At 43.8% G+C, this 26,970-nt stretch overlaps 1 protein-coding gene across 10 annotated transcripts in view; it reads left to right on the top strand.

The window, feature by feature from the left end:
• Positions 1-24,636, top strand: part of ZNF264 (zinc finger protein 264) — a 45,878-nt gene extending 21,242 nt beyond the window's left edge. For 2 of the 10 annotated variants that reach the window (XM_074385853.1, XM_003944041.4), the window contains exon 4: positions 949-13,784. In XM_074385853.1, coding sequence (XP_074241954.1) covers positions 949-2,576 — 1,628 coding nt within the window. In that variant the 3' untranslated portion in view covers positions 2,577-13,784. Of the gene's footprint in view, positions 1-948; positions 13,785-17,490; positions 20,044-20,594; positions 20,641-20,863; positions 21,056-21,368; positions 21,508-22,551; positions 22,701-23,981; positions 24,157-24,339 lie in introns of those variants that run through there. The other 8 variants (XM_003944022.3, XM_074385854.1, XM_074385855.1 and 5 more) reach the window with 8 other exon arrangements.
• The last annotated feature ends 2,334 nt before the right edge of the window (positions 24,637-26,970 follow it).

The following is a 26,970-nucleotide window of genomic DNA, read 5'->3' as shown; positions in this document are numbered from 1 at the left end:
AGCTAAAAAGACTCACAGAACTCCTAAAACCTATTTTAGTTACAGTCATATTTATTACAGACAAAGGGAGCAAATTAGAAGTGACACAGAATGTGAAGTTGGAAAGATTCCCAACACAAAGCCTCAGTATCTTCAGGAACTCACTGTGCCCCAGTCTGGCATATGACAATATGAGCTTAAGAGTGTTGCCAACCCAGGACACTCACCAGCTCTTCATTGCCCAGAATTGTACCGAAGCCTCATGACATAACCACAGTTGATTGTATCATCACTTGTGTGGCTCAGTTTCCAGCATGTCATCCTTTCCAGAGATTCAGCGTTTATGTTATATTAAGCCCTAAGCTTCTAATCACGTGGTTTAGTATTGTGGTGTGGCCTGAGTCATCTCTTCAGGATAAACTGTGGAGGAATCCATGAGTTACCTGTTTGCATAAACTGTCAGTTTGGGCCGTTGGATCCCACCATGAGTAAAAACAATTTGGAATTGTTTACAGGTTACTTTCCATGACTTCACACAACAAGCATACTTCTTTTTGGCAATTAATTTTTGTTGCTTACTTCCTGTCTTCCATGTGGGTTCATGAGGTGCTCCTTCCTCGTGTTCTTGTAGCAACACAGAACGTCCTTGCTTAGTTGCTTAAAGGAAGCTTACCATGCACGGTATAATCATTACTCTGTCCACCCAGGTCCAATGTGTAATTGTGAAGGTGGCCCCACTGCAAACTCATTGTCTCCTGACCCAGCCTCTCCCCACTAGGTCTCCCTTTCAGGATATCCCGAGTCCAGGGACCGGAATAGAAAGAAATTGCGAACCCAATAATTTGAGATACAGAAAATAGCAAACACAGAACCAATATTTTTATCTGTGGTTTGCACAGAAATGGTAATATTCTTTTTTCCGTGGTGTCCTTTACTAACAGGCCCTTTCGTGCACTGGATTTCTTTCAGGTGACAAAGGAAAGCCTAAGACCACAGAACCTACTACTTGTGATCCAGCTTTGTCAGAGGGAATCTCACTTCAGGGACAACTGACACAAGGAAACTCAGTGGACTCCCAGTTGGGGCAAGCCAGGGGTCAGGATGGACTATCAGAAATGCAGGAAGGACACTTCATACCAGGAATAGATCCCCAGGAGAAAGTTCCTGGGAAAATGAGCCCTGAATGTGATGGTTTAGGGACAGCTGATAGTGTGTGTTCAAGGATTGGACAGGAGCAAGTCTCTCCAGCAGATACAGTCCATGGCCATAACTCATGTGAATCAGGTAAAGACCCCATGATTCAGGAAGAGGAAAATATCTTTAAATGCAGTGAATGTGGAAAAGTATTTAACAAGAAACACCTCCTTGCTGGACATGAGAAAATTCACTCTGGAGTGAAGCCCTATGAATGCACAGAATGTGGGAAAACTTTTATTAAGAGCACACATCTCCTGCAACATCACATGATCCACACTGGGGAGAGGCCCTATGAGTGCATGGAGTGTGGAAAGGCCTTCAACCGGAAGTCATACCTTACTCAGCACCAGCGGATTCACAGTGGAGAGAAGCCTTACAAGTGCAGTGAATGTGGAAAGGCCTTCACCCACCGATCCAATTTTGTCTTGCATAACAGGAGACACACTGGAGAAAAATCCTTTGTATGCACAGAATGTGGGCAAGTCTTTCGACATAGGCCAGGTTTTCTTCGGCACTATGTTGTCCACAGTGGTGAAAATCCCTACGAGTGCTTGGATTGTGGCAAGGTCTTCAAACACAGGTCATACCTCATGTGGCACCAGCAGACTCATACTGGGGAGAAGCCCTACGAGTGCAGTGAATGTGGGAAGGTCTTCTTGGAGAGCGCAGCCCTCATTCACCACTATGTCATCCACACTGGGGAGAAGCCCTTTGAGTGCCTGGAGTGTGGGAAGGCTTTCAACCACCGATCATACCTCAAGAGGCACCAGCGGATTCACACTGGGGAGAAGCCTTTCGTGTGCAGTGAATGTGGAAAGGCCTTCACCCACTGCTCTACTTTTATCTTGCATAAAAGGGCCCACACTGGAGAAAAACCTTTTGAGTGCAAAGAATGTGGAAAAGCTTTCAGCAATCGGAAGGACCTCATTCGACATTTCAGCATCCACACTGGAGAGAAGCCCTATGAGTGTGTGGAGTGTGGAAAGGCTTTTACTCGCATGTCAGGCCTCACGAGGCACAAGCGGATTCACAGTGGAGAGAAGCCTTATGAATGTGTTGAGTGCGGGAAGTCTTTTTGCTGGAGCACAAACCTCATTCGACATGCAATTATCCATACTGGAGAGAAGCCCTACAAGTGCAGTGAATGTGGAAAGGCCTTCAGTCGCAGCTCATCCCTCACTCAGCATCAAAGGATGCATACTGGGAGAAATCCTGTCAGAATAACAGATGTGGGAAGACCTTTCACAAGTGGACAAACCTCAGTTACCCTTCGAGAACTTCTTTTAGGGAAGGACTTTTTGAATGTCACCACTGAGGCAAATATTTTGCCAGAGGAAACATCTTCCTCTACATCTGATCAGCCATACCAAAGAGAAACCCCACAAGTGTCTTCACTGTGAGAAAACATTCTGTTGCTGAACATTACGTGTCATCTGAAGAGTCACATTAGAATTCATTCCGTCTAGAGCCTTATTCTCCATCTGATAATTTATCCTGGAGAGAGACCTGGTGGTTATTGTGCACATAGGAAAACCTTCAGCTGCATCTTTCTCCTTAGTTTACAGTGCAATGTTATCTCAGGAATTATTTTTAAATGGAGGAGGAAACAGAAAAAAATGAAATGCAAGCACACATCTTTTCAGACTTCTCTGCCAAGCCTGCAGTGCTTTGTCATAGATTCCTTAGTATATTTGGGGGAAGGGAAGTGTTTCAAGGTAAAGGGCCTTGACCCTTTTTGTGTCTTGTATATACATTTATTGCTATTCAGTGTCAGAAGAGTTGGTTTAGGAAAAGTCTGCAAACTTTAATTGCACATCTTCTGTGTTCCCAATAGTACTTTCTCTGCTCATCGCAACCTCCACCTCCTGGGTTCAGGCAATTCTCCTGCCTCAGCCTCCTGAGTAGCTGGGATTACAGGCACGTGCCACCATGCCCAGCTAATTTTTTGTATTTTTAGTAGAGACGGGGTTTCACCATGTTGACCAGGATGGTCTCGATCTCTTGACCTCGTGATCCACCCGCCTCGGCCTCCCAAAGTGCTGGGATTACAGGCTTGAGCCACCACGCCCGGCCAATACTCAACATTTAAATCAGTAAGGTTACATGTCTTAACACTCAGGCTTTTTCTTGATGCCCATCTTTTGGTTTACCTCATTACTGTAGCTTTATGGTAAATTTTTATTTGTTAAATTTTTAAAAATTACTTAGTTCAAAATGTCAATGATAATTTTTTTTTTTTTTTTTTTTTTTTTAAGATGGGGTTTCACCATGTTGGTCAGGCTGTTCTTGAACTCCCGACCTCAGGTGATCTGCCTGCCTTGGTCTCCAAAGTGCTTGGATTATAGGCATGAGTCACCACGCCCAACCATTGGTAAATTTTTTAATTGAGTAAAGTGATTCTTTTTTGCTCCTATTTAAAATTGACTTAGCATTTCTAGTTCCTTTGACATTCCATATAGTTTTTAGGATTAGTTTGTACATATTTACAAAACAATCTTGCTCAGATTTTCACAGAAATTGAATTAAGTCTGTCGATTAATCTGTTAAGAATTGGTGTCTTTACTATGTTGAGTGTTGTAGTTCATGAGTTCAGTAGGCCTCTTAATTTATAATAGTTAAGTGTTCCTCAAAGTATTTCATTAATGGTAAAATTTTCAGCTTATAGATCCCTGTGCATTTTTGTTAAAATTTGCATCCTATGGTGCTTTTTCGTTTGTGTATGTGTAATTTGAGTGATTGTAAATGCCATTGATGTTTAAACTTTGAGTTGCACACAATTTTTGGTAGTATACACAATTATAATTTTTTGGACATTGTTTTGCTATCCTCCAGCCTTGGTGAGTTCACTTATTTTTAGCAATTTCTTTTGACAGAATCCTTGGAATTTTCTCTATAGAAACGTTATCTGCAAATATAGACCATTTTTAAACTTTCATCTTATCTGTATACCTCTTATATCCTTTTTGTTGGTCTTTTTGCATTGCACAAGCTGGGACTTTCATTATAACGTTGAATAGGAGTAATGAGAAAGGCCATCCTTACCTGGTTCCTGATATTATGGGGGAAATGTTCAGTTGTTTTGTTTGAGACAGGATCTCACTTTGTCACCCAGGCTGGAGTGCAGTGGCATGATCTTGTCTCACCACAGCCCTGACTTCCCAGGCTCAAGTGATCCCCCCACCTCAGCCCCCTACCAACCCCCAGTAGCTGGTACTACAGGCATGCACCATCACGCCTGGCTAATTTTTGTATTTTTTTTTGTAAAGACAGCGTTTCACCATGATTCCCAGGCTGATCTCAAACTCCTGGGTTCAAGCAGTCTGCTTGCCTGGGTCTCCCAAGGTCCTGGGATTACAGGCGTGAGCCACTGTGCCCAGCATGTTCAGTTTTTCATCATAAAGTATAACATAAGTCTTATAAAGCATATGTTTTCTATAAGGATAAAAAATTTCCTCTGTTCACAGTTTTTTGAGTTTCTGTGTTGCTGTGAATGAGTGTTGAATTTTGTTCAATGCTTTTTCTTCACTGATAGCATCATGCCATTTTCCTTCTACATCCTATTGGTAGAATGTATTGCTTTGATAGAGTTTTGAATATTGAGCCAGACTTGCATCCTTAGAATAAACCACACTTGTTTGTAGAGTATAATTGTTTTTATATATCATTTGGCATTATTCCCTTTGTTTGTATTTTGTTAAGGAAATATTCCTCTAATTTATTGCCTAACAATGTGTAGTTCTTTTTCTTTTTCCTTTTGTTTCTTATGTTCCAAATGTCTTATATGTGGTTTTGATGTCTCAGTGACCATGACCTTTGAACATGAATTGGAAGGAGTTGGGTTTTAATTTTTGGAAGACTGTGTAGAATTGGTGTTATTTGTGCTTGTCATTTGATTACCTCTAGTCAACTATTGGGCCAGAGATTTTTCTTCTGGAGGCTTTTAAATTACATATTTATTTTACTGGATAGGTGGAACTATTCAGAGTATCTATTTCTTGTGTAATAATTTTGATAGTCTATCCTTTTGAAGGAATATTTCATCTAAATTTGTAGCATTCCCTTATTGTTTTGATAGCAAGATCTGTACTTAACATCATTTTATTTTTAATATTGGAAATGTGTGTACTCTTTTTATGATTGAGTCTTCTTAGACATTAATCAGTTCTATTGTGCACCATGCTGAAAGATGTAATTTTTGCTTCATCTCTCACTTCAAAGAGCTAGCACTTTATCTTATTGATTTGTCTCTTTCTGTTCTTGATTTCTTTGATTTCTGCTTTTATCTGTATTCTTCCACTTGGTTTGGTTGTATTTGGCTCTTTGTAAGTTTTCAGAGTGGGTTTTTAGATTATTTATTTGAGATTTTTTTTGCTTTTTTAATGTAAGCATTACATCCTATAAATTTACCCAACTTCACAATTTGATCCCACAAGTTTTAATATGTTTTCGTTACAATTCTAATAAGCCATGAATTATTTAATAGTATGTTTAATTTTCTAGTGTTCAGTGTGTTTGTTACTGTTTTCTCAACCATATTTGATCTGACCATTTAAATGTGTTAACATTTTTGATGACCCAGGATAGGGTCTGTCTTGTTCCATATGGCTGCTTGAAAAGAATGGGCATTCTGCTGTCACTGGGTCGAGTTTCTATAAATTTCTGTATGATCCTGCTCACTGTTAGTCAGGTCAGCTGTGTCCTCGCTGATTTTCTGTCTACATTTCTGTCATTTGCTAAGACTGGTGTTGAAGTCCTCAACATAGGCTGGGTGCAGTGGTGGCTGACACCTGTAATCCCAACACTTTGGGAAGCCGAAGCAGGCGAATCACCTTAGGTCAGGAGTTTGAGACCAGCCTGGCCAACATGGCGAAACCCTGCCTCTACTAAAAATACAAAATTAGCCAAGCATGGTGGCGCATGCCTGTAATCCCCAGCTACTGAGGAGGGGCTGAGACAGGAGGATCGCTTAAACGTGGGAGGTGGAGGTTGTAGTGAGCCGAGATCATGCCATTGTACTTCAGCCTGGGCAACAGAGCGAGACTCTGTCTCAAAAAAAAAAAAAAAAGTCCGAATATAATTGTGGAAATATGTTGTATGTTGCTCTTTAAGTTCTATCACTTTTTGTTTCGCAAAGTTCAAAGCTGTATTATTTGGTACATATACATGTAGATTTGCCAAATCTTCTTGGTGAATTGACTCTTATCCTTATGTAATGTCCTTTTTTTGCCTCTTAATAGTCTTGTCAATACTTTAACTGATATTTTTATAGTGACTCCTGCATATTTTGATTAATGTTTGCATGGTTAATATTCCTTCATTTTATTTTAAATCTTATCTGTATCATTATTTATGAAGTCAGTTTCTTTGAACAGCATATCCTCAGGCCATGCATTTTGCATATTTCTCTCTTAATTGGTATATTGAAATCAGTTAAATTAAAATAACTAGTGATATTTTAGGGCTTAAGTCTGCCTTTAAATGATTTTTTGATGCTTTTTTTTTTTTATTGTTCCTCTCCTTGTTATTTGGGGTTATTTACTTATCTTCCTATAGGCTATTCATCTTTTTTTCTTAGAATTTGATTTGGTATATGTGTAGTGTTTTTTAGTATAGATGCTCCTTGACTTATGATGGGGTTATATCCCAATATATCCATTGCAAGTTGAAAATATTAAGTCAAATATGTATTTAATACACCTACCCTACCAAACATCATAGCTGATCTTGCCTTCAACATGCTCAGAAAATTTACATTAGCCTGCAGTTGGGTAAAATTATCTAACACAAGGCCTATTTTATAATAAAATTACTACAAAGAATTTTGAATAAAAATTCAAGTGTGGCTTCTACTGAATGCATGAAGCATTTGCACCACGGTAAAGTCAAGTAATAAGTTGAACCATCGTAAGTCAGGGACTACATATATCTGCATATTTTAGTGATTGTCGTACTATTGCAGTATAAATATGTAACTTATGACAGTTTAATAAGTTATCAGCAATTTGATAATTTTATCACTGATAAAATTGTAATATTGTAATTGCTGATGCAAGTATCAACAATTTAGCACTTCCGTTGGTTCCTTTACCTTACCTATTAATGTGACTATCTTAAGTAATTCCTCTTCAAAAATTGAGCACTATGTTGCATGATGTAATTTTGCTTTATCTTTCAGGTATTTTACAAAAGGTCATGAGTAGCATTGTCTCTTAACCTCTTTACCCATTCCATTGTTCATTCTTCCTTCTTGAAATCCCAAGCCTTCTTCTATTAACATTTCCTTTCTGTTATACACTACTGAACTTACAGTAGCCTTTCTTCTAGGGCAACAACTGTTCATTGTTTTCCTTCTCTAAAGGTATCTTTATGTTTGCTTCATCCCCAAAGAATATTTTTGTGGGTGTAAGATTCAGAGTTGTCAGTTGTTTTCTTTTAATACTTGAGAAACATGTCTCTTTGTTCCGTCCATTATGGTTTAATATAAGAAATCTACTACCATTCAAATAATCATCCCCTATTTTGCAATGCATCAGTTCTGTTGAGCTTCATCCAAAGTGTTTTTCATTGTCTGTGGTGTTCAGAAGTTCGACTATGATGTGCGTGGTATGGAATTTTTTGAGTGTATCTTATTTGGTGTTCTCTGGTGCCTGCCCAGCTTTTTAATCTATAGGACTATGCCTTTTGCTAACTTTGGGGGATTTTCAACTATTATTTCTTTTTTTTTTTTTTAAGACGGAGTTTCACTCTTGTTACCCAGGCTGGAGTGCAATGGCGCGATCTCGGCTCACCGCAACCTCCGCCTCCCGGGTTCAGGCAATTCTCCTGCCTCAGCCTCCTGAGTAGCTGGGATTACAGGCACGCGCCACCATGCCCAGCTAGTTTTTTGTATTTTTAGTAGAGACGGGGTTTTACCATGTTGACCAGGATGGTCTCGATCTCTCGACCTCGTGATCCACCCGCCTCGGCCTCCCAAAGTGCTGGGATTACAGGCTTGAGCCACTGCGCCTGGCTTCAACTATTATTTCTTCAAGTATTTTTTCACCCCCAGTCTTGTCTTTTTTAGGGACTTCAATAACATGAATGGCAGATCTTTTTTTACACTCCCATAGGTCCTTCAAGCTTTCATCTTTTTTCTTTTTCCAGTCTATTTTCTCTGTTAATATTAATTAATTTCTGTTGATTGTCCATGGTCCTCACTGATTGTTTCTTTTGTCATACTTAATCTGTTGAGTTTCTCCAGTGATTTTTCATCTTGGTTTTGTATTTTCCAGTTGTTTAATTTCCATTTCGTTCTTTTGTACACCTTCTATTTCTTTGCTTAGTTTTTATTGCCAAAGAAAGACTCTCAGAGAATAGACAGCTGTATTCCAGAGTCATGGTTCTCTGGTGGTTTGTCTTGACATTTGAATAGAAATGTTAAACTATCTGGGGGAATAGAAAGCCTGCAGTCTTCTCAGTTGTGCTACACAAAGATTTCTATGAACAGCTGTTAAAACTGAGGGTGATCTGCAGATTGTTGAGAGTCATGTTGTCCGTAGAATGTTTGTGAAATTCCCTAGCTCTCTAAGCCTTGTATCCTCAGGAAGGAGCCACTTCTCTTCTGGGATCCCTCTTGCCTTTTGTTACTGGACACATTTTCCCGCTTCCTGCCCAATTGTTTCTAGGCTCCTCTGTCATACTTCCTCGTTTAGTCTTCAACTTGTCTGTAACAACTAGATTTTCCCCCTTAATCTGTATCTGTGTTCAAGTCTCTATCCTCATCCCCAAACTGTTTCCACTTGCTTGCGCATCAGTCTCCCCACTTCTTCTGTCTCCTGCGGATGCAGACTGTGTAGTTGTTCTGCACACTACCTGTTCCCTCCCATTCTCATTTTTTTCACTCCACGGGCAGCTACAGAAGAGCTTCCATCATTTGTCCTTTTACTGCCTTATTAGACCTTTGTACTGCTGACCACCCCCTCTGACCTGAAGGTTCTTTCCTGGCTTCTGCAAGTTGCTGTCTTTCTACTCCAGAGGGTCTGTATCTTCCTTCCAACTCTTTTTTTTTTTTTTTTTTTTTTTTAAGATGGGCTTTCACCGTGATGGCCAGGCTGGTCTTGAACTCCTGACCTCAGGTGATCCATCCACCTTGGCCTCCCAAAGTGCTAGGATTACAGGCGTGAGCCACCGCACCCGGCCCTTCCTTCCGACTCTTAAATGTTTTTGTTTCCCGGAATCCGTCATTGGTTGTTGCTTTTTCACTTGCTGTAAGCTCTGTGAATGAGATGGTTCCTGCTGAAGACACTTGACATCGGTAATCTACAGAATTTCCCCAAATCCATGTCTCTGGACCAGATGTTTCTCATGTCTGTGACCCACTGGCCGGGTTTCTACACCTTCTCTGTATTTACAAACACTGAGCCTGTGTACATGTGCCTTGTAGCCGTGGCCCTGGCTGTAGGGATGCCCCATAATTATCATAAGAGCATGCAAATGTAGTGTTGCTGTGTATCAGACATTGTTGTGAATGTTTTATATGCATCATCTCTTTTAACATTCACAGCATCTCTGTGTGGTAGGTGCTGTTTCCTCCATTTTGCAGATCAGAATATAGATAGACTCAGGCTAAGAATGTTTCTGGCCAGGCATGGTGGCTCATGCCTGTAATCCTAGCACTTTGGGAGGCCAAGGTGGGTGGATCACCTGAGGTGAGGAGCTCAAGACCAGCCTGGCCATCAGGGTGAAACCCCATCTTAAAAAAAAAAAAAAGATTTTTTCCAAGGTACAAGGAAGAGTTGGCATGGTCATGAAAAAAGAAAAAGAAAAAATAAGAATTTTCCCAAGGTTACACAATTAGGAAGTTTGGGTTTAGGAACGAGGCCACAGACTGGCTTCAGAATTCATGTCTTTAACCACTTTATTGCTTCTCATAGGATGGGATTTTGTTTTCTGGTCGTGGTTTTTACTAAAGTTGATTCAACAGTGCTGTAATCCACTATCTTCATTTGACAATACATCTTGGCTATTTCTTCAACTTGAGGAAGGTAAACCAAACCCACTGTTTAATGGGCACAGTATGTGTTGTAATTTTGTAGAAAACACAGTGTCACTTTTCCTTTTCACAGGAAAAGGCAGTGGGAAAGAGAAGTAGAGAAGCGCTAAGACATGCATTTGGTTTTAGGAGTGTTTGAAGTGCCTAAAGAAGATCAGGCTGAATTTCCCACAGTTGAACTTTGTTGCGCAAGCCAAACACATTGCAGCCATCTCTTCTTACCTCATCCCCACATCCAGTCACAGCCCCATTCTGTTCATTCCACCTTTTTTTAATAGACCCTCCATATATATGTGTTTGTTTTGGTAAATGGCCACATACAGCAAAGTATTTTTATTGCAAGTTTGTTGTGGTGGTGGTGGTGGTTTGAGATGGAGTCTCACACTCTGCCACCCAGGCTGAAGCGCAGTGTTGCAATCTCAGCTCACTGCAACCTCCATCCCTCTCCCCCAAGTTGAAGCAATTCTCCCGCCTCAGCCTCTCAAGTAGCTGGGATTACAAGCGTGTGCCAGCATGCCCGGCTGATTTTTGTATTTTTTTGTAGAGACAGGATTTCACCATGTTGGCCAGGCTGGTCTCACACTCCTGACCTCAGGTGATCCACCTGCCTCGGCCTCCCAAAGTGCTGGATTACAGGCGTGAGCTACTGTACCTGGCCTTTATTGCAATTTTTGGTTCTCACAGAATGTTTGCCACGAACCTGTGCATACAGGTGGCACCATATATGGCATTCCTTGACCTCAAAGAGAATCTACCAGGGCTTTTTTGGACACTTGTACATGATTTTAGAAATTGTTATGAATGACTGTCTTGGGATCCTCAAGAATACCCCCAGGCTTGCCGGGCTCAGTGGCTCAAGCCTGTCATCCCAGCACTTTGGGAGGCCAAGGCGGGTGGATCATGAGGTCAAGAGATCGAGACCATCCTGGTCAACATGGTAGAACCCCGTCTCTCTAAAAATACAAAAAATCAGCTGGGCATGGTGGCACGTGCCTGTAATCCCAGCTACACAGGAGGCTGAGGCAGGAGAATTGCCTGAACCCAGGAGGCGGAGGTTGCGGTGAGCCGAGATCGCGCCATTGCACTCCAGCTTGGGTAACTAGAGCGAAACTCCGTCTCAAAAAAAAAAAAAAAAAGAATACCCCCAGGCTTGACAATTTGCTGAGAAGACTCAGGACTCAGCATTCTGTCGTACTCAACAGCTAAGATTTACTACAGTGAAAGAATACAAAGCAAATTGTAAAGGAAAAGGCTGAAAATCAGAGAAAACCAGGCAAAATCTTTTGAGTCTTGTTTCAGTGAAATCACACGGGATGTGCCTTATTTAATAGCACCTAAAAACAGCACTGAGCTACTGCCGTTTGGGTGGGTGGAGCAGTAGTAAACCTCCCAAAATCTAAGGTCCCATGCTCCGGCAAGGGTGAACTTTGCAAACTCAAAGGATAGCAGCCTGCCATCTGCTGTTTTAACTTTTCTACAGTGACTTAAATGGTACTAAAAAACCGTAAGTCAAATTTATGTTAACATTAAGCAAATATTTTTTTTTCAGCAAAAAAATAATGGGCATGACTTTGTGGTGACAGCTTATATAATGATTGCAATCAATCCAGACCAGGTGAGGTGGCTCACACTTGTAATCCCAGCACTTTGGAGGCCAAGGCAGGTGAACCATCTGAGATCAGGAGTTTGAGCCCAACCTGGCCAACATGGTGAAACCCCATGTCTACAAAAATCCAAAAATGAGCCGGGCATGGTGGTACATGCCTATAGTCCCAGGAACTTGGGTGGCTGAGGCAGTAGAATCGCTTGAACCTGGGAGGTGGAGGTTACAGTGAGCCGAGATTGTGCCACTGCACTCCAGCCTGGGTGACAAAGTGAGACTCCGTCTAAAAAAAAAAAAAAATTTCCTTTCTTCAGTTTTGTTAAGAGGAGAAGGAAAATCCTAAGTTGCAGTGGAACTTATGAACAACCTAGCGTAGAGGTTTAATTTAGCTATGACAAGGTACAGAGAAAGTCTTGTAAGAAATGACCTAGTCTGCTGTGTGTGTGTGTGTGTGTGTGTGTGTCTACCACTTCAAGCTATATATATATGCACACATATACATGTGTATGAATACATAAATATGGTTACAAGTGCTGCGATTTGCAGGTGCTCCCTTTGTTCACCTTTGTAAAGATGTTACTGCCAGATCAATGTGTATTTCTATAGTATATATGTATACAATTTGTCATCCTATTGCTGCTTTTAAAACTAGTTCATGGCTTCAATGGGGAGAGATTTAAATAATATGGGTTTATAATAATTTCTACATTATTAAAGCAGAGGACTTGGGATTAAAGAGTATGTTATTGGAATCATGGATGTCTGAGTTTTACTTCGGAGGAGTAGAACAGCTGACTCAAGCCAAGAGGTTCTCTGCAGAGGCGGGATCCCAGAGACCCATGAGACTCTGGCTTGTGGGAATTGCACAACATACCTTTTTATCATGCTCACCTCACCATGGCCTTTGCTTTCTCAATTGTGGGAAGCTGGAGTGTCTCTGGAATGCTCAGTAGTGTCCTCGGGATTTGAGTGTTAAAAGTTTTTCGTCTATTTGCCACAGGCATGTTATACATCTTAGAGTTGTGTGGTCTCAACTAAACTGCTCCAAGAAGAAATACTCTTTGAGGCAGTATTATGAGCCATGGGCCTTGTATTGACTGGCCAGGTGGCTTTAATGAAATCCTGTCACCCGGCTGGAGTGCAATGGTGCGATCATAGCTCACTGCCGCCTCAATCTCCCAGGCTCAAGTGATCCTTCTGCCTCAACCTCTTGAGTAACTGGGATTACAGGTGCTTGCCACCATGCCCAGATGATTTTTTTTTTTTTAATCTGGAGATGAGATCTCTGTGTTGCCCAGTCTGGTTTTGAACTCCTGAGCCTCCCAAAGTGCTGGGATTACAGGCATGAGCTACCTTGCCTGGCTCAACATGTGTTTTTATTCTGATGTTTTGACAGATGGGACCTTGCTGATCCTGGAGACACTGCTCCTCTTAGAGGTAGCAAAAGTGTACCGTTTTAGCTTGCCTTTCACATGCAAACCAGGCAGTCCACAGCCTTACCCCTCAACTGTCTTTGGCAAGTTCTCACATGTGGAGCTACTACTCCCTTCTTAATCATCTCAGTACCAGTTAGCAGCTAAAAGTGGTCCATATACTCTCAAGCTCCCTGAAATTATTCAAACTAGCCAATTCATAACTTGTTTATTCTGCCTTGCCCATTTCTTTGCTTGAAAATGGCAATACAGCCCTGGTGTGGTAGCTTACATCTTTAATCCGACACTGGGCACCCAAGGCAGGAGGTTCACTTGAGGCCAGGAGTTTGAGGCCAGCTTGAGCAACATAGCCAGATCCCATCTCTACAAAACTTAATTCATGGAGCCCAGTAGTGCATGCCTCTAGTTCCAGCTACTCAGTAGGCTGAGGTGGGAGGATTGCTTGAGCCTGGGAGTTTGAGGCTGCAGTGAGCTGTGATTAAGCCACTGCGTGGACAACAGAGCCAGACCCTGGCTCTTAAAAAAAAAAAAAATGAAGGAATGATAACACAGGCTTTACCACACTTTCTCCTTGCTGCTACTCTCTCCTGGCCAACTGTGAGGCTTCCCTGTTTAGCCCTGTGCAGCTTGATATGCCCCCTCTTCATGGGAACCGGGAGTTACATACTCGTCAGCGGCAATCTCCTGATCTGTTGGCATCATCAACGCTAAATAACAAAATCTACATTTTAAAAAACCTACCTGAAAGCGCTCATGGATTTCAAGAATTCAGCAAAGCAAATCAGCCATTTCCATGTCATTTCCAAAGAACTGTGTCAGTGCACCAAGCCAAATGTGATACTTAGCTTGGAACTCAGTAGAGAGCCATGGATGCAGGAGGGGAGCAGTGCAAAAGAGGGGCTGTCCCTGTGCATTGGTAAGACCCAGGCGTTTGAGGGACCATTGTGTTAGTAAAATAATGACCTGAGGGGTTGGGGTTTTAGGAAGGTAGCTCCTGATGCCCTTTTTATAGCCCAACGCTCAAGAAAGCTCAAGCACGACTGATCAAGGGCCCGAAATACACCAACAATGCCTTCAGATACCATTCTCCCTGGGTCCTTTCTCACTGTTTTGAGGTTTGGAGGATGCATGTCGTCTCCGAGCCCTGACTACACGGTGTTTTCTCGATGACTCTCCCTTCTTTCTTAAGCCTTTAGCCGTTTGTAGCTGTGTGGTCTTTCAACGTCTCTGCACTCTTGTTCTTCCTAGTCCCATTCCATGTCCTGGCTCTCAGGTTTAACAACTCACATATGTTCAAAGTGTGTTTCTTGATCTTTTAAATGATGCTTTAGCAGTGATTGTGCTCTTTCCTCATCTGAGTTTCTTGACTTTTGGCATACATGTCATTTCAGCCATCTACAAGCCTGTTTTCCACCTGCATGTTCGTTTGTGTGTGTGTGTTTGACACAGGGTCTTGTCCCGTTGCCCAGGCTGGAGTGCAGTGACACGATCGTAGGTCACTGAAGTCTTGACTTCCCAGGCTCAATTGATCCTCCCACCTCAGCCTCCCAAGTATCTGAGACTATAGGCGCACACCACCATGCCCAGATAATTTTTTAATTTTTTTTTATAAAGATAGGGGTTTCCCTGTGTTACCCAGGCTGGTTTCAAACTCGTGGGCTCAAGCAGTCCTCCTACCCCAGCCTCCCAAAGTGCTGGGGTTACAGGCATGAGCCACCGCATCTGATCATCATCTGCATGTTCTTTTGTCATTTTCAAACCCTTTCTGAATTATCCTCACACTTCTTGAGTATCAGACATCACCAGTATGATCTTCCACATGTCCCTGTGTGTGTATGGGTTTCTCCAGCTTTGAGTTCTTTGTCTTTTCCTCACTCTCTTCCTTTCATGGAGAAGCTTCTTGGGGCTCTTTACTCGTGTAATGTTCCCATTACGTCTTCCTTGCATTATTTCCATTTTCCACACCTCTCCTCTCCTTGTAAACACCCGGACTACAGTGCCACCTTTCTTGCCACTCTGGTGAAGGTCGTCAGTGGCTCCCTGTTTACGGATCGTAAGTTCTTGTCTTCTCTGGGCTATGGACAGGACTTGAAACCCCTTTCTTCAAACATACTCTTTGGTTCTGTAAGGTTATGCTCCTGGTTTTCTCCCCTGCACTCCCTCACACCTTTTCCCCTTTCATGTTGGCGCATCGGCGTGTATGTTGAAATTTCTTTTTTTCTTTTTCTTTTTTTTTTTTTGAGACAGAGTCTTGCTCCGTTGCCCAGACTAGAGTGCAATGGCACGATCTCGGCTCACTACATCCTCTGTCTCCCAGGTTCAAGAGATTCTCCCACCTCAGCCTCCTGAGTAGCTGGGATTACAGGCACCTGCCATAATGCCCGGCTAATTTTTGTATTTTTGTAGAGACAGGGTTTCACCATGTTGGCCAGACTGGTCTTTAACTTCTGGCCTCAGCTGATCTGCCTGCCTCGGCCTCCCAAAGTGCTGGGCTTACAGGCATGAGCCACCGCGCTGGTGTTGAAATTTCTAAGGCTTTGTCCCAGGCCTCTTTCTCCTCTCACTGGCCTCTCCCCACACCTCATCTGCACTCTTGGGGTCAGCCACCTACTTTACTGTAAACACCCTAAACCTTATTTCCCCAGCCCTCTTCTCAAACAAGTCTTACTGCTCTTCTCCTTTCACCCCATGCTTCCCTTTCCTTTTCCCACCTGAGATGGAGCTTCCACCACCTGCTCTGCCCAGTTAGCGAATATGCATCCTTCATTTTGTCCCAAAGAGCACACCGTCACAGAAGCCCACGAGAGCACCCAGCTAGGTCATACCCATTCTTTCGTGACTATCTTATTTGTTTGGTTATTGAATAATGAGTGTCTCCCCAACTCGATTTCCAGCTTCAAGAGAACACAGATCTAGAGTTTCTCCTAATTATTTGTTTCATGTGCATAGTTTCTAGTCAATAGTATATATTCAGATATTTGTTAGGTGAATGAGCCCTAATCATTTTCGACATTTTAGGTTATGTGACATTCTCTCCACAGTACCTCTTCAGGCTCGATGATTTGCCCGAAAGTCAAACAAAACTCAGAAAAGAAAGTCACAAAACTCAGAAAAGCTGTTACACTCATGGTTACAGTTTATTACTGCAAAAGGATACAGACCAAGATCACCAAAGGAAAAAGGCACATAGGCGGAAACTGTGAGAAACCAGGCACAAAATTTTTTTCTTTCTTTCTTTTTTTTTTTTTTTCCGAGATAGAGTCTCGCTCTGTCGCCCAGGTTGGAGTGCAGTGGCATGCTCTCGACTCACTGCAACCTCTGTCTCCCGGGTTTGAGCAATCCTCTGCCTTAGCCTCCTGAGTAGCTGGGATTACAGGTACATGCTACCACACCAGCTGATTTTTGTATTTTTAGTACAGATGGGGTTTCACCATGCTGGCCAGGCTGGTCTGGAACTCCTGATTTCAGGTGATCCACCACCTCAGCCTCCCAAAGTGCTGGGATTACAGGCATGAGCCACCACGCCTGGTCCAGGAACAAACTTAACAGCTGTTCCTTCCCAGTGCAGTTGCTCAAGGGCACACAGCAAAGCTGTATGCCAAACATTCACAGTATTGCCAGCCAGGGAAGCTCACCCAAGCCTTGGTGTCCAGGGTTTTCATAAGGATCATTCATGTAGGAATGCAGAACCCACATGAATAACCAGAAATACCCAGTCTACAACCCTTGCAGAAAGCAAACATATAGCAAAACTCCATCTGAAGAAGAAAAAATCCCTCTCCAACTGGGAGCTGGGAGTGGGGGAGCCCTGTATTTTTGTCTGCACCACGGTGGAGTAGTTTCCATTTTGTTGAATTAGAGAGTTCAGGGTAAGTGAGGGACTTAGTTTTTTGTTTTGTTTTGTTTTTTTTGTGTGTTTTTTGACGGAGTCTCTGTTCTGTTGCTATATTTAGAATCATCTAAACCAAGTGACCCACCTGCCTTGGCCTCTCAACATCTTGGGATTATAGGCCTGAGCCACCACACCTGGTGACTGTAGGACTGATACTGTTTTGAGAACATGTATGTAGTGGGTTTAATCAGCTTCAGAATACAAAAGGGTGAGATTTATTTCTCTGCTCACTGCAACCTCCATCTCCTGGGTTCAAGCGATTCTCCTGCCTCAGCCTCCTGAGTAGCTAGGACTACAGGTACACACCACCATGCCTGGCTAATTTTTTTTGTTGTTGTTGTTGTTGTTGTTTTAGTAGAGATGGGGTTCCACCATGTTGGCCAAGCTCATCTCAAATCCCTGACCTCAAGTGATCGACCCACCTCAGCCTCCCAAAGTGCTGGGGCTACAACGTGAGCCACTGCACCCAGATGGGACTTGTTTCAAATACTACAGGTTTGCTCTTCTCATAGAGTTATATTCATTTCTTGAATAAATGTTTCTTAATTTGCTATATAACTCTAGGACCATTTCCAGAGACATTAAATGTTTGCATTTGTGTTGGTTAGCATATTTGTTAGCTTTTTTAAAGGGGTATCACTACCTGGTTCACGTATGTTTTTAATAATTTATTTTTCTAATAGAGATGGGATCTCACTTTGTTGTCCAGGTTGGTCTTGAACTCCCAGGCTCAAGAGATCTTCCTGCCTTGGCCTCCCAAAGTGTTGAAGTTACAGGAGTGCCACCATGCCCAACCTTTTAAGTATTTTCACCACTTTCACTGGGGAGTGAATCTACAGGGCACTTCTCACTATAATTAAGGAAGTCTCTCCCTGTTATTGTTCAAACTTTTAACTTTATGATTTATTTAAATATATAATACACAGGGTCTTGCTCTGTTGCCCAGGCTGGAGTGCAGTGATGTGATCATGACTCACTGCAGCCTCAACCTCCTGCACTCAAATTGATTCTCCCACCTTGGCCTCCCAAGTAGCTGGGACAACAGGCATGTGCCACAATGCCCCCCTAGTTTTATTTTTTGTAGAGACAAAGTTTCATGATGTTGCCCAGGCCGGTCTCGAACTTCTGAGTTCAAGTGATCTACCTGCCTTGGACTCCCAACATCTTAGGATCATAGGCCTGAGCCACCACACCTGGCGACTGTAGGACTAATATTGTTTATTTTGAGAACATGTATGTAATGGAGAATATCAAAAGGTGAGATTTATTTTTCCCTGTCTTTGCTTTTTTTTGTTTGTTTTATATATTGTTTTTCTGTCTTGGCAGTGTCTTACCATATTTCCTGTAATGCACATCACATACCGGTTTGATGTTTATTCAGTAAAGGGCTTTCTGGGTTGGGAACAGATTTTGTTTTGAATTATATTTTCCCAGATGAGTGACGACAGCCAAGCACTTTCTCTTACCACTTTCTTCTCTATTCCTCTGAGCACTTATTATTACCCTAAATCATCTTGCTATATATGGTGAGGTTTTCTGGATTCAGAGATTTTGTTTTCAATTACATATATTATTTATTTATTATTTATTTATTTATTTATTTATTGAGCAGAGTCTCCCTCTGTCATCCAGGGTGGAGTGCAGTGCCATGATCTCAGCTCACTGCAACCTCTGCTCCCCAGGTTCAAGTGACTCTCCTGCCTCAGCCTCTCAAACAAGTGAGATTACAGGCATGCGCTACCACACCTGGCTAATTTTTGTATTTTCAGTAAAGATGTGGTTTTGCCCTGTTGGGGTCTCGAATTGCTGACCTCCAGTGATCTGCCCGCCTGGGCCTCCCAAAGTGCTGGGATTAGAGACATGAGCCAGTATGTCAGGCCTTGTATTATATTTATGCAAGATCTGTTCCCTGTCTAAAAGAATTCAATTTTAAATGTTTTCGAAACTTCTGTGCTTGCTAAACAAATAAATACGTGAGCAGGCACAGCCACGGGCTTCGGTTTAAAAAACATTTAAATTTTAATTCTTTTAGACAGGGAACAGGTGTTGCGGAAATATAACTGAAAACCTGGCGTGGTGGCTCACACCTATAATCCCAGCCATTTGGGAGGCAGAGGCAGGCAGATCACTTGAGGTCAGCAGTTCAAGACCAGCCTGGCCGACAGGGTGAAACCCTGTCTCTACTAAAAAATACACCCAGCGGTGACCCTGGAGAGTGGCTGGAATCAGCAGTGACCTTGAAACCAGGTGGTTTAGGGTCGCGGGCTGCACCGGGCTCCATCGCATCAGGAGTGGCGTGGATGTTCATTACCACGTGCATCGCGGGTCTTTCCCGGTTTACGCATGCGCACCCCGTGGCTGTTTGCGCTGTTCCCTCCGGTCCGCTCCCATCACCGCCTCTCTGCACCCTCTGCCTCCTTCCTTCTCCGGCCTCACCCCTAGATCTCGCTTTCAGCAACCAGCCCCTGCCTCGGCGCGCCACTTCCGCCCCGTCCTGACCCGGGGCCCTGAGCGGAAGTTCCCATTTCTGTCTTTTCTATTGGGCGTGCTTACGATGACGTCAGGAATTTCAGCCAATGGGAGCCAAACAGGAAGTGCCGCTCTGCGCGGGAGGCGCCAGGTATAAAACACGCGCCAGGTATAAAAGACGGCCGCGCAGCCAGTGCCGCTCACGACGCCGCAGACCCCGGAGCCTGCTCACGTCGGGTCTTGGTGAGGCCGCAGATCCCGGAGCCTGCTCACGTCGGGGCTTGGCGGGAAAGTGACCTCCAAGCCTTTTCAGGGCCCTGTGAACAGGGACAGCCATCCAGAGAGCTCAGGAAGGCGTCCGAGCCGTCACCTCTAGTCCCCATGAGCTCCCAGGGAGCTGCGGTCCCACCGGGCACAGCTCAGCTTGCAGGCCAAGCGGGTGAGAGCCGGGCCCGAGACGGGACGTGGAGCAGGCCCGGGGTCGGGTGCGCAGAAGGCACATCTGCTGACGTCTCACCTCCCTCTCCTCCCCCACAACCCCCTCTGTTCCCCTCAACTGTTCCCCTGCCTCCCTCCCACTTCCATTCTCCCGTCATCTCTCCCCCTTCCCCGCCCCCACTCTGTCCCTTCTGCCTCCCTGTCTGCCCCTCCCTTCCCCTCTCCCTCCCTTACCTTACTATATTTCCTCTTCTTCCCCTCACCTCTCCCTCCACCTCTCTTTCTCTCCTACTCTTCTCTTTCCATCTCCCTGCCTTCCCCTCCATTCTGTCTCCTTTTCTTCCCCTCCCCCCTTTCTCTCCTCTTTCTCTTCCCCTCACCTCTCCCTCCCGTTTCCCTCTACTGCTCTTCTTCCTCTTCCTGCCTTCCACGCTTCATCTCCCCCTCTGCTTCTCACCTCTGTCTGTCCCACTCCTCCTCTACTGTTCTCCTCCCCTTTCTCTCCCTTTTTCCTTCCCTTCCCTTTCCTCTCTCCCTCCCCCTCTCTTTCAGTGACTGCAGCAAGCCAAACAGCCCAGCAGCCCAGCACCCCAACCATGTGAGCGCCTTGGGTTTGGTATCTGAAAAAGGACAGGAGGTGGGATGCGGGGGTGAAGGGCAGGCTGGGTGTGTGGCGTGCTAGCTCCTGGGACCCAGAACTACTGTTCTGAGGAACGCAGGGTAAGGATACAGTGAAAGAGGGAGGGGGGCATTGGGGTCCCTGACTTTCCCTCTACCTACCCCACCTCCCAAGCTGAGGCTCTTTCTTCCTCTCCTGTCAGGCGGCGCCTCACAATCGATGACTTTGAAATCGGGCGTCCCCTGGGCAAGGGGAAATTTGGGAATGTATACCTGGCTCGGCTCAAGGAGAGCCATTTCATCGTGGCCCTGAAGGTTCTTTTCAAGTCGCAGATAGAGAAGGAAGGACTGGAGCACCAGCTGCGCCGGGAAATTGAGATCCAGGCGCATCTACAGTAAGGACAGGCTCTGCTTCCTCTTTCATCTTTGACGTCTGAGCCCCGCATTTTCCCCGAATTCTAACCCCAAGTAAACCCTTCACTTCTACCTTCAAGAATTTTTTTCTGCAGTTCGTTCCATTTACAGTCCCTAGAACTCCCACCCTGGGGCAGGCACCCGAATCCTGGTTCCTGTCCTCTGTTCTCCCCGAGAGGGCTGTTGTGATTCTGGTCCCAGCATAATTTGCCATTTGTGTGACCAAGCAGTGACAGTGGCTTCACTTGATAGACCTCAGGGAGAAATCTGACTCTTCCAACATTAATCCTTCAGACACCCCAATATCCTGCGCCTGTATAACTACTTCCATGATGCGCGCCGGGTGTTCCTGATTCTGGAATATGCTCCGAGGGGTGAACTCTACAAGGAGCTGCAAAAAAGCGAGAAATTAGATGAACAGCGCACAGCCACGGTGATTTGGGGGACTGGAGGCTGTGGGGTGTAAGAGTTTATTGTGGGCTGGCTGTCATGAGTGTCCAGATTGCTTTTTGTTGTTGTTGTTGTTGAGACCGAGTCGCTCTGTTGCCCAGGCTGGAGTGCAGTGGTGCAGTAGTGGGATCGCAGCTCACTGCAACCTTCGCGATTCTCCTGCCTCAGTTTCCTGAGTAACTGGAACTACAGGCACAGGCCACCATGCCCTGCTAATTTTTGTATTTTTAGTAGAGATAGGATTCACTGTGCTGGCCAGGATGTTTTTGAGCTCCTGACCTTGTGAGCCACCTGCCTTGGCCTCCCAAAGTGCTGGGATTACAGGCCTGAGCCACTGTGCCTGGCCCAGATTGCCTTTTTAAAAGTTTACTTCTGAATTTTACTGTGTAAATTTAATATAATGACACAGATGTTCTACAGCTTCACACTTGGATGCCCTAATTAACCCCAGTGTATCTCCAGTACTGTGTATAGGTTTGGATTTTTTGGTTGTAAGCAACAGAGTCTAACTCCACTGCCTTATGTAAAGAAATGGAAGACTTTGGAGTTCACTGAATAAATGGATAGAACTGGCTTAGAGATAGGTACAAAGAGATTTCTAGAGGGTTCCAGAAAGGGAACCACTGTAATGATTTTCCCAGCAGCAATGGTCCATTTAGCTTGTTCTCTCAGGATGGATGGTCTTCCATCTTTCCTCCTGTTTCTGTTTCATTTCCTTGGGCCTCAGGTCCTGTGAGAGATCATCTGAATGGCTCATTGTCGATTCTGTGTCTGGCTACTTGCTTTACTAGGGCAGTAGGGAGGATCTGTTCCATTTTACCGTCCATCCTATAAGACCACATAAAAAGCAGAGGAAATCCACCCCCATGCCCCACACACCAGTAACTAGTACAATTTAAAAAGGAGGAAATGGAGTTGATGGGTTGTATGATTCCACTGCAGTCCTACAGTTCATGATGAGTGTTCCACCCCAGATGGAAATTGTGGCAGGCTTCACTTCCAGGTTGCCCTTTCTTTGCACCCACAGATAATAGAGGAGTTGGCAGATGCCCTGATCTACTGCCATGAGAATAAAGTGATTCACAGAGATATTAAGCCAGAGAACCTACTGCTGGGGTTCAGGGGTGAGGTGAAGATTGCAGATTTTGGCTGGTCTGTGCACACCCCCTCCCTGAGGTAGGTCAGGTGGGGGTTGGGGGGGCGGTGAGTTCTGAGTAACAGTTAAGAATGATCCAATGTATTGTATTACACGTGTCCTCATGCAAAACCTAGATACAAACATGGGGTTTGTATTGGAATACTGCCTTTTTCTTTTTCTTTTTTTTTTTTTTTTTTGAGACGGAGTCTTACTCTTTCAGGCTGGAGTGCAGTGGCACAATCTTAGCCTCAAGGTTAAAGCAGTTCTCCTGCCTCAGCCTCCCAAGTAGCTAGGATTATAGGCATGTGCCCTCACACCCGGGAAATTTTTGTATTTCTAGTAGAGACGGGTTTTGCCATGTTAGCATTAGAGTGCTTTGATATGTTAGCAAGGCTGGTCTTGAACTCCTAAACCTGAGGGCATCCACCCACTTTGGCCTTCCAAAGTGCTGGGATTACAGGCATGAGCCACCACCTTGCCTGGTTGGCATACAGCCTTTTTCTTCTTTTTTTGGAGATGGAGTTTTGCTCTTGTTGCCCAGGCTGGAGTGCAATGGTGCAGTCTCACCTCACTGCAACCTCTACCTTCCGGTTTGAAGCAATTCTCCTACGTCAGCCTTCCAAGTAGCTAGGATTACAGGCAGGCGCCACCATACTCAGCTAATTTTGTATTTTTAGTAAAGACAGGGTTTCACCGTGGTGGTCAGGCTGGTCTCAAACTCCTGATCTCAGGTGATCCGCCTACCTTGGCCTCCCAAAGTGCTGGGATTACAAGCGTGAGCCACTGCACCTGGCCAATACTGCCTTTTTCAAACACATATACTTAGTATGTATTTGTAGATTTCAATAATGTGGTCCAGTCAGACCTTTTATTTTCTGATCTTTATTAATGTATAACTACACCAGTAGGTTTGCATGTAAATGAAGTCATTGCTCCATAATTCCAGGAGTCTATTTTTCTGTATGAATAATTTTCATATAGAAATTTTCTTACCGTAATTTATTTATTTGGTTCTTGTTGACATACCATCAGTTTGTTCTAGATCTTTCTTAACGCTGAGAATATTCTTGTGAAAACATTCTGGAGCATGAGCTAAATCACTGTATGAATAATCCAAAATAGGGATTTATTAATAGTAGGTCCCGGTACTTAACCTTCTGCAAACCTTTATCTGTATTAAAAATTTATCTCTCAGAACTCCTGTGCTTGGGAGAGACTTTCCAGGATGTCCTAGGGTCTCTGCGTCTCAGTGAAAGCTGGGGAAGGATTTCCCTCATCCTGGGCCTCTGCTTAATACTCCCGTTTCTGCCTTCCTCCAGGAGAAAGACAATGTGTGGGACACTGGACTACTTGCCCCCAGAAATGGTTGAGGGGAGAATATATGATGAAAAGGTGGATTTGTGGTGCATTGGAGTGCTTTGCTATGAGCTGCTGGTCGGATATCCACCTTTTGAGAGCACCTCCCACAGTGAGACTTACAGACGCATCCTCAAGGTGGGACAGTCACCTTTGGGCATTCATGGGGGAGTTGGCCAGTGATGGCTGTGGGAACTGGGGCACACACACAGGTTGTCTGCTATGGTCCAGAACAGTGTCTTAAAAAGACTCAAAGAAAGGAGAAAACATTGACCAGAGAAATTAACCAGACTTCTCTTTCTTTTTTCCTGGCCTCATCAGGTGGATGTGAGGTTTCCGCTATCAATGCCTGTAGGGGCCCAGGACCTGATTTCCAAGCTTCTCAGATACCAGCCCTTGGAGCGACTGCCCCTGGCTCAGATTCTGAGGCATGCCTGGGTTCAGACCCATTCCCGAAGGGTGCTGCCTCCCTGTGCTCAGATGGCTTCCTGAGCCCTGTCTGCTTCTGTTTATGTTTGCTCAGGGAGATCTCCTAGCTCTGCCACCTCATTTGTCTTTTTTTTTTTTTTTTCTCTTTTAAGATGTAAGATGCTACTTAATAAAAGCTGAATCATTGTGTACCGGCTCCTCACAGTTGTAGGAATTAATATGTGACTGGGTAGAATCTTTATTTTTTGTGGGAAATCTTTCCCATGAGAACTGCCCAAGGTTGTTCTCCCTGCTGCCCCCACCTTCCACACTGGAAATGGTGACTTCATTCTCCTTGAAAACTGTTGCCTACTTTCAGGTTGGGCGCAGTGGCTCGCGTCTGTAATTCCAGCACTTTGGAATCCCGAGGCAGGTAGAACACTTGAGGTCAGGAGTTCAAGATCAGCCTGGCCAACATGGTAAAACCCTGTCTCTACTAAAAATACAAAAATTAGCCGGGCATCGTGGCAGGTGCCTATAAGCATAGCTACTCGGGAGGCTGAGCCATGAGAATTGCTTGAACCCGAGAGGCAGAGGCTGTGGTGAGCCGAGACCATGCCATTTCACTCCAGCCTGGGAGACAGAATGAGACACTGTCTCAAAAAAACAACAAAACCTCTTGCCTGCTTTCTACAGATGAATGCCCTGAGGGTATATAACCTGCTACCTATCACAGTGGCTCCTTGATCCACCTTACATTTCTCCATGTTTTCAGGAGTATACCATTTGTAAAACAGGACTGTCATCAACCCAAAAGTCCACTCTTTTTATGGACATCAATATGCTGCTGTCTTAGAAATACAATGTTTCTCTGCATTGATAATGAAGCACTCTAAACAACAACAACAAAAACACAGTGTTTCACTGCACATCAATGCAACCCAATTCTCAAATGAATACACTAGCACCTCTGAGTTGTGTCATACTCTGATTACATTAGAGTAAGTCATCCCTCATAATAAATATAACATCACCTCTTTTGAAATTATCGCGTGCTGCAATTTGGGGAGTGACCTTCCAGCCTTCTGTAACCTGTGACAGTTTTATGTGCCAGCTGTTCCCTGTACCCATTATAAACTACCACAGTAAGCATCTAGACCCCTCAGCTGTAAGTTCAGTTACACCAGTATTTCTTCTGACTTTAGTTGTTAAGCACTTCGTATGGAGTTGGTCTTGTTAATGTTATTTCTGTCACTATGTTCCACACAAGCTCCTCATTGTGAAATGTCCAGCAGTTGCAGGAATGATTTCTGTCGAGACCAGACCTACCACTTAAGTGTAAATAATTCAGCCACTTCACTCAGATGAACAGCTCCCATTATTGCAGACCTGTAAGTTAAATACTCTAAGACATTGGTTTATGGTTTTTAAGCTGCACATTGAGTATTTACGTGTCTTTTTTGTTTGTTTTTTCTTTCTTTTAGCTGCATGAGGAGACACAGTGCTTTCTTCTCTGTGCTTTGCTTCATCCTATCAGTTTTCCTGAGTTAACATTTCAAAAATGGCAATTTATAAATTAACCGGTTCATACATATAAACTCTGCTATTTACACATTTTAGTTGCTGGAAAAAGACATCACTGGGCAATTTTTGGCAAGTAAGGACAGAAAAATCACTAGGGCCTCAGCATTGACCACCAGATGATATATGTTTAAATAAGAAAAACTCTCTGACATACTTTACATGAGGGATTTAAAAGTGTCTCCAGGCCAGGTCTGGTGGTTCATACTTGTAATCCCAGCACTCTGGGAGGCTGAGGCAGGCTGATCATTTGAGGTTAGGAGTTCGAGACCAGCCTGACCAATATGGTGAAAACGCATCTCAACTAAAAAATACAAAAGTTAACTGGGCATGATAGCTTTGCCTGTAGTCCCAGCTACTCATGAGACTGAGGCACGAGAATCGCTTGAACCTGGGAGGCAGAGGTTGCAGTGAGCCGAGATTGCACCACTGCACTCCAGCTTGCGTGACAGAGTGAAACTGTCTCAAAAAAAAAAAAAAAAAAAAAAAAAGTCTCCAATATCTACATAGCTTTCCTCACCTGGACTGATTACAGACATTCTGGTCTCCTGTGATGGAATATAAACATACTAACTTTAGTATCTGTTATGCATCCAAAGCCAAAATTAATTTAATCCTAAATGTCATACACATGTGAAAAGGAGAATTATGACTCCTCTAAATTGGGCAAAATAGTATTGTCAATGATGAATAACAGTGTTAACAGCTTGTATGCGAATTAAGCCACATTTCTCAATAATCTCATTTTATAAATAACACCTTCTAGTAAATTAATTCCATCTCCATTTCCACTCAGTTAACATCCTGTCATGATACTTTCACTGCACTTAAATCTCTGGAGGGCATTTTCTGCGCATGCTGTTTCCGTTTTCATAACCGTTTGTCTGGTGTGTACCGCGTCCCATGCTGCACAAGGGTTCAAAGACCTAAGAGGGAATGGTGGGGGATAAAGAAAAACACAGA

Source organism: Saimiri boliviensis, chromosome 14 (assembly GCF_048565385.1).
Source record: "Saimiri boliviensis isolate mSaiBol1 chromosome 14, mSaiBol1.pri, whole genome shotgun sequence".
Classification (NCBI taxonomy): Eukaryota; Metazoa; Chordata; class Mammalia; order Primates; family Cebidae; genus Saimiri; species Saimiri boliviensis.
Note: the sequence above shows the minus strand (reverse complement) of the source record. Positions and strands in the feature narration are given on the sequence as shown.